The sequence below is a fragment of the Xenopus tropicalis genome, chromosome 9, assembly GCF_000004195.4.
Source record: "Xenopus tropicalis strain Nigerian chromosome 9, UCB_Xtro_10.0, whole genome shotgun sequence".
NCBI lineage: Eukaryota > Metazoa > Chordata > Amphibia > Anura > Pipidae > Xenopus > Xenopus tropicalis.
In genome coordinates this window covers 9,867,469-9,874,916 of record NC_030685.2, presented here as the reverse complement: position 1 = coordinate 9,874,916, position 7,448 = coordinate 9,867,469, and the positions used below count along the sequence as shown (strand labels likewise).

At 41.9% G+C, this 7,448-nt stretch overlaps 1 protein-coding gene across 1 annotated transcript; it reads right to left on the bottom strand.

Annotated features, from left to right (window-relative positions):
• Positions 1-513: 513 nt before the first annotated feature.
• On the bottom strand, positions 514-7,164 carry LOC101733831. Its single transcript, XM_012970807.3, has 4 exons — positions 6,774-7,164; positions 5,638-5,764; positions 4,901-4,974; positions 514-1,550 (listed from the first exon to the last, which is right to left on the bottom strand). Exons 1-4 carry the CDS (start codon positions 7,132-7,134, stop codon positions 1,168-1,170), a joined length of 945 nt encoding a protein of 314 aa, XP_012826261.1. The 5' UTR covers positions 7,135-7,164; the 3' UTR covers positions 514-1,167.
• Positions 7,165-7,448: the final 284 nt, after the last annotated feature.

Below are 7,448 nucleotides of genomic sequence, written 5' to 3'. Positions count from 1 at the left end.
TGAAAAAGTCAACATTGATTAGTTTTAGTGACTCCAACCCTTAGAAACAGTAAATATTCGGTAGTTATGCAAATATCATGTAATCATTTAGCTGGAATAAGGCAGTTATCCACAAACATGTTAAGGTATCACCACAAGATAAAGAGACTCTTGTTCTTCTACTGAATACTGAGGAGGTCACCACCATGAAAGAATAAATCTGATCCCTGATACTGAAAACTTGTCCCTATAAAGATCCCCATACACGGGCCGATTCTAGCTGCCAATATTGGTCCCTTAGACAGATTTGACAGCTAATCGGCCCATGTATGGGCACTACCAATGGGCCTGCCTGACCGATATCTGGCCTGAAATTGGCCAGATCTCGATCGGGCAGGTTAAAAAATCTAGTCGGATCAGGGACCACATCGGCTCATTGATGTGGTCCCTGGACCGACTTTTCCTATACCCATCGTTATAATTCGATCGTTTGGCCCTGGAATTAGCCTGGGTTCTCCCGATATCGCCCACCTGTAGGTGGAGGACATCGGGAGAAGATCCGATGTTGCCAAGCGAGTGGATCTGAAGGTGTATGGGCACCTTAACTCGTAAGGTCTGGTCTACTGGTGACTTCTATTGGGAGATCGCTGACCCAAGAGACTTTTATAGCAATTATCCCTTAGTTTGGAGGTTGACCAAGCTGCCCATCACGTCAGCCATTCACGGTCGAGCCATAATCATTGCAAGAGAATCTATGATAAATGTCTTAAAGCGCCTAAAGTATGAATATTAAAGAGGGCAGAGTGATGGAATTCCAAAAGAAAATACAAAAACATATACCCATAAAGCAATCCCTGTCAACAGTGTCACATGTCCATATCTTATTATGGGAAAATATGTTCTTATCACCCTCGCCCAACTGATGATTAAACCTTCATTTCATAATCACAAATCTAAATGGACTAAAAAGGCAGTGGAATGTGTATTATTAAAATTAAAAATATACATCGGGACATGGCATGTAAGTAGCAGTTTTAAGGGCAGTATCTTCAATAGTATCACAGCAGATACCTGGTATTAAACATAAACACCTGGGCCAGTCAGAGGCAGAGGCCAGGGTTGGATATGGATAGATTCGTATTATGAGTGTGTCTTGTTGTTGAGATGATTAAAATGGCGCTGAGCAACCTAGTTACAATAACGATTCTCCAAAAACCCCTGATAACTTTTCTCTAGTTGTATAGTAGCAACTTTTTTTGCCTCTTGCCGTTGCATTTGCTCCAGTTTTTGCTTCACTTCTCTCTCGTGTAGAAATTTAAGCAGAAATTTCTTGCGCTCGACCCTTTCCTTTCTTGGGTTCCTCTTATATTTCATCTGGAAGTTGACATCTTCCAGAACGCTGTAGAGAAAGTGTAGGATCTCCTTGTGACGCCCTTGGGTTCTGCCATGATCCTCCATTGTGTAGTTTTCTACCTTAATCACCTTTTCTACCCCCATCAGCAGGAACTCCTTCTCAGCCTGTAGATAGTCACGTGAGGTTTTGTGGGTCAGAACCACAATTGGATAAACCCCTGTTAAACATAACAAAGTTGATTATTCCATTGCCTCTACTAAGGATACAAAAAGGTTAGCACTAGTGGGTGCGCTTTTAGACCCTTAATTCATTTTATTAAATGGTATAAAAAGTTTGTAAACAAAACAGAAATAAAATAAGTAGCCTTAACGGATGTTGGTCATAGACAACCATATCACCTCCATCCCTGAGTGGAATGTACCCAAAATATTCCATCAGCCCTGCCTATGATCATAAAAACCTACTACTACTGGATGAATTAAAAATAGGCATCGTCCCTCTCTAGACTCCAATTACTGTTACCCTCCTTGGGGCGTGGCACCATTTTTTGGTGCCAAATTTAAACAACTAGTTCAATGTCCAAATGTAAGTCTGCCAATGCACCATGAACTGGGTAACACGGAGCATAAACAGATAACGTTTTCTAACCTCCCTGATCCCTGAACCAACCAACCAACCCACGTTCAGAGAACATGATATCAGTCAGCAGTGGCATAATAAAGAAAAACCACGACCCCCCAGCAAAAAATCTTAGGAGGCATGCGGGGCACACCAACCTGGCCCTCCCTTCACCCCCCCCGCTCGTGTTCCGCTCCCTGGTCGCTCTCTCTGGGGAGGGGGAATTTCTTGGAGCTATAGAGGAGGCCCCTCTCTCCCCTGGGTGCAAGGTCTGCTTTCTCTTTAGCTATGCAACTGTCAGTCAGGCTCAGCTGGGGCACCGCCCACATTACTATGCATGGTGTCCCTTAAGGTACATATTTTAAAATCAGAGGATGGATGGAGTGTAGAGATTTCAGTTTTGACTAGTGAAGAAGGATGAACAGAAAGGGACCCTACAAAATCTGTTCTCTCCTTGTCCCAAAAGTCACTAAAAAGGGACTCAGGACAAGACTCAGCAGTCTATCTACACCTCAAAGAAAAAGGTCACTCTTTTGAGGACAGTAACGTGCATATTTTGGGTCGAGAGGACAGATGGTTTGAAAGAGGGGTGAAAGAGGCCATTTATGCCAGTCTAGAAAAACCATCCCTGAACAGAGGAGGGGGCCGGCGACACCGCTTGGAAAAAAACAGCATTTGTACTTATTGCCATATACTTTTTATCCAAGGTTGTGCAGTGCCAATGAGTTATTAGTTACCAAGCCCCGACTGAATCAACCACATTTTTCACTCACATACCTTTATTTTAAACTTGAACTTAACAAATACTGTTGTATTTTATCTATGACAAGAAAAAGCATCGGGTCAATAAGATAATGATTACAATTCCAGCTTAGTTATTGGCTGGTACATTTTCTTAATCCGTATTTATTTCTTTATCATCTCTGATAATACAACTCTCTGTTAGTAGAGTCAGTAGCTAATGTGTCGCTTATGGTACTAGCAAAATAGACCAAAGGAATTCTGGGAGTGAATTCCAAACAAACCTCTAAAAAAATCCCATTTACATGGGTTTATTCTATAAGCTAACGCTCACCCACTGGGTTTAAAGCAGAAGTCGGGATAATAGCTGATCAGATTCCCAACTACAGACCGGTTTCGCCCTTCTTGGGGCTCATCAGTTTAGTGCAGGGTTTTCTGATCAGCTTAGGGAGAGCCAGGGGTGGGGATTCACGAACAAGTCAAAAGGGCTGAAGAGACTGCCTCATATGTATACAAAATAGACCAAAGGGATTCTGGGAACAAATTCCTTAAGGCTCCCTAAAAAATCTATTCCCAACTACAGACCGGTTTCGCCCTTCCTGGGGCTCAACAGTGTAGTGCAGGGTTTATGGTACTAGCCAATGGTCTAAATAAAGGTACAGTTGCAAAATTGGGTGCTTCTTCTTGTCTTCCCAAACATACTCAAGCCTGGTCATCCAATTTTATCCATCCCACTCCCTTATGCACTAGCCCATTCACATTATTATTTTTGTAAGAACAAGATGGCGCTTTGGGAACTATTGGATTTCAGGTCCATAGTGATATGTCATTGAGAGGGCGTTGTTCAGTATTTACAGTAACTGGCTGAACAGGAAATACTGCACATAACGTACATACAATAAGATCATAATCTATAAGGAAATGTCTGTAATATTCAGAACTATTTATGTGCCTTTCAGCGTAACAATGAATAGAGTAACCCAGAGGCTGGTGGGAGACCCAGCTGAGTTTCTGGTTTAATAATAGTGAGTGAAACATATAATCTACCCCAGTGTTCCTGATGGTGTTCCCCAGCCTCCCCTGCCATGCTAGTTTACAAAGCTGGGGATATTGAAGGCACGAGGCATAGATGATCAAAGGTTGAGAAACATTTAGCCCAAAGCTTGAGAGATGGGGGTGACTACCACTAATTTGGCTTTAAATATCATCTATATCTGGCATATGATATACAAATATATTTCTCCTTCTTTAACTTCCGAGGCTGAGGTTTCTAATTGCCTCTTAGCGATCTCCTATTGGATGAACCGATTATATTCCCACCTTACCCTGCCCCTACTCCCTATTTTACTAATATGTATAGGGAATCTTTAACTTTTCCACCTTCTCTGATAAAGAACTCCACAGCCACGTTTGCCTACACAGTACTGTCATTCTTTACCGAATAGCAACTAAGGCACTTTTCCATATCCTCATTCTATCCTACCTGGGCTACTGCAACTTGCTACTAACTATCCACCCACTCACTTAATCCTGATCAACTCTGTTTAAAATTCTTCTACTAGAATTCCCCTTCTCTCGTGCCCCTTTGTTGCTGAAATCCTTATCATGGCTACCAATTAAGTAAAGAATACATGATACATCTTTATCATTACTATCAAGTGCTTCAATCTTCTGCACCTCAATGCATCTCTTCCCTTGGCCTCTATATATATATTCTTGGCTGACTCTCAGAACCATAGCCTCCTCAGTTACTCACGGTAAACCTTTCCCACTTGCTTCTCCTTACCTCTGCCATTATATTTATGTTTTATTAGAGCAAATATTTTTGAGCACAAAACTGGTAATTATGATTAGTGTTTATCTCCTCCCTTGGTTGGTCCAGAAAACCACGCCTGGACCTCAGTTTTCAGTAAGCAAAGGCTATTTTGTTACTTCCTACCCTATTATTATCTCCTATTACTGGTGGGGCCCAACAAGGGAGATCTTTGTCTTGGGTTAGAGTTCCTGACCAAACGGAGTGTAAACCTTTATGTGGCTTTAAGGTTTGGGCAAGTGAAAGTGTTCTAAAAGTGTTGATCTAAATATGCGAGTTGTTTGGATTAAATTCGGCATTCAGCCAAATCTAAATGTGTGGTTTGGTGTATCCTAATTATTACTGTCTGAAACCTTACGCCCCCATTCACTATGTCAGGTTGGACAAGGACCCACCTGTCATTTTCCGACAGTTGTCAATGAACTCTTTGGTCTCTTTCTTCTCCCCTTCAGTGAGGCCCTTTTTAACGCTGCAAAAACAGATACAAAGAACATCTGATAAGCTGGGGCCTCATTGTTTAATGGAGATCAAGGCTCTCTGGCCATTTTTAATAGTAAGTTGCTAAGAAGTCCCAGCTTGCCTGGCAGTTGCACCACTTCATACTCTTGGGCTGGAGCTTGTGTGTTGGTGAATAAAGTGCTGGGCGCAAGTCAGATCTGGAGACATAAAATGGGCATGAATAGATTGTCTATTGGGCCTTGTGTCTAAAACTTGATGGTCAAGGTCTTCAAACAGCTCCATATCTAGTGCGTTAAGCAGAATATTTATATATTATAGCACTCCCTGCTGAGTTACCAAGCTATTACTGATGGGGCACCCTATATATAAACATTTCCTCATTGGTTCTGTATTCTGTGTCTTTATATAAATAAGCCCTATGGGGTTTATGAAGCGCCAGGTGCCCGCGCCATTTTGCTCTGGAACTTAATGGAGTCCCAGACCTGCAAATTATATAAACGGGTATAGAAAGCAGGTACTTATATAAAAGCCTTTCTTAGTATATATTACAGGTATATACCCCAAACAGTGCCGCTATCTCAAGCACTGGAAGAAGTATGTCTAACATGCAGGATACGAGACAAGACTAAGGCAACTTTGTGGGATATGGAACAGAATAAGACTCTATATTTACCTGTAAACAAACACGGGAATAGTAAAATCTGTGAAATTGGGATCCATTTCTGAGTCCTCCAATCTGTAAATCATCTGTTCATAGTTATTTGTCCATTCAACCCGTTGATTGAGTGGAATGAAGTTGCCTACAGAAAGGGAACAATGTAATGTTCTGCAGAGTATTCATTATCAACAATATACTTATTCCTATACGTTATAGGGATAGAAATAGTTATAGAGGGCACTCTGAGTATCACTCGTGTATTATAAGGGATAATGTACCCCCTACTGTAAATGATAAGGATATTAGCAGTCACTGAGGGGTTCTGTGCCCATATAAAGGCACAAGGCTGCAGGCTGAGTTATACAGGGAACTCTGAGTATCACTCATGTATTATAAGGGATAATGTACCCCCTACTGTAAATGATAAGGATATTAGCAGTCACTGAGGGGTTCTGTGCCCATATAAAGGCACAAGGCTGCAGGCTGAGTTATACAGGGAACTCTGAGTATCACTCATGTATTATAAGGGATAATGTACCCCCTACTGTAAATGATAAGGATATTAGCAGTCACTGAGGGGTTCTGTGCCCATATAAAGGCACAAGGCTGCAGGCTGAGTTATACAGGGAACTCTGAGTATCACTCATGTATTATAAGGGATAATGTACCCCCTACTGTAAATGATAAGGATATTAGCAGTCACTGAGGGGTTCTGTGCCCATATAAAGGCACAAGGCTGCAGGCTGAGTTATACAGGGAACTCTGAGTATCACTCATGTATTATAAGGGATAATGTACCCCCTACTGTAAATGATAAGGATATTAGCAGTCACTGAGGGGTTCTGTGCCCATATAAAGGCACAAGGCTGCAGGCTGAGTTATACAGGGAACTCTGAGTATCACTCATGTATTATAAGGGATAATGTACCCCCTACTGTAAATGATAAGGATATTAGCAGTCACTGAGGGGTTCTGTGCCCATATAAAGGCACAAGGCTGCAGGCTGAGTTATACAGGGAACTCTGAGTATCACTCATGTATTATAAGGGATAATGTACCCTCTACTGTATAAAATAGCTATTTTCACATACGTAACATAGAGCAATGAAACCACTTCTTAGAAAGCTACGTATCTATCAAATGCCACTTACCCAGTTGGGCATAAATTTCTCCCGTCTCATTCGCATCGAATTTACCGCACCCCCTGTTATCCACAATGGTGATGGTGTCGGTGAGGGGGTAGGCTGTTCTGCTGTAAGTGACGCTCTTATGGGAAGCCAATGCATTGGCATAAATGTGATATTCCCCATCATCTAATACGTACTTGCATGAGTTGATGAGGGAGGACTTGCCATGGCCCATATACCCAAACAGCTGTAGGAGGACTCGGTTATAGCCCTGGCTCCCAAGAGCGCAGTTATCAAGGCTGAAGCGCTGGATATAGTCCCTCACATGATCCGAGGTTCTCTCGTATTCAGCCATCTCCGTCCTGATTTGTAAATTGCGAAGCATATTAAAAGTGAAAGCAGTTACCTCTCTGTGTTCCCTTACGTACAGGGAGAGGCTTGCTGGGATGTATCATATTACTGCTGGTAGGTGAGCTCTATTTACACACAGGGTTATGTACACACAGTAACACTCTCACTTTGATAAACCTTGTTTCTTGTCGTAGTTGTTGGTATTTGAGATTGAGCTAAAACTTTATTCAATGCCTTTTGCCCACCTGAACCTTCTGGTAGATCCATTTTTCTCTTTTCAGGGAAGATTCCTTGGAAAGGACTCTTTGATATCATATAATCATATAGTTACTATTGCTTTTGACTAAG

Coding starts and splice junctions, on each gene's coding strand:
- LOC101733831 (XM_012970807.3), bottom strand. CDS start 7,134: ATGCTTCGCAATTTACAAATCAGGACGGAGATGGCTGAATACGAGAGA. Junction 5,765..6,773: donor AGAAATTTATGCCCAACTGG/GTAAGTGGCATT, acceptor CCCTTTCTGTAG/GCAACTTCATTCCACTCAAT. Junction 4,975..5,637: donor ATTCCCGTGTTTGTTTACAG/GTAAATATAGAG, acceptor CTGTTTTTGCAG/CGTTAAAAAGGGCCTCACTG.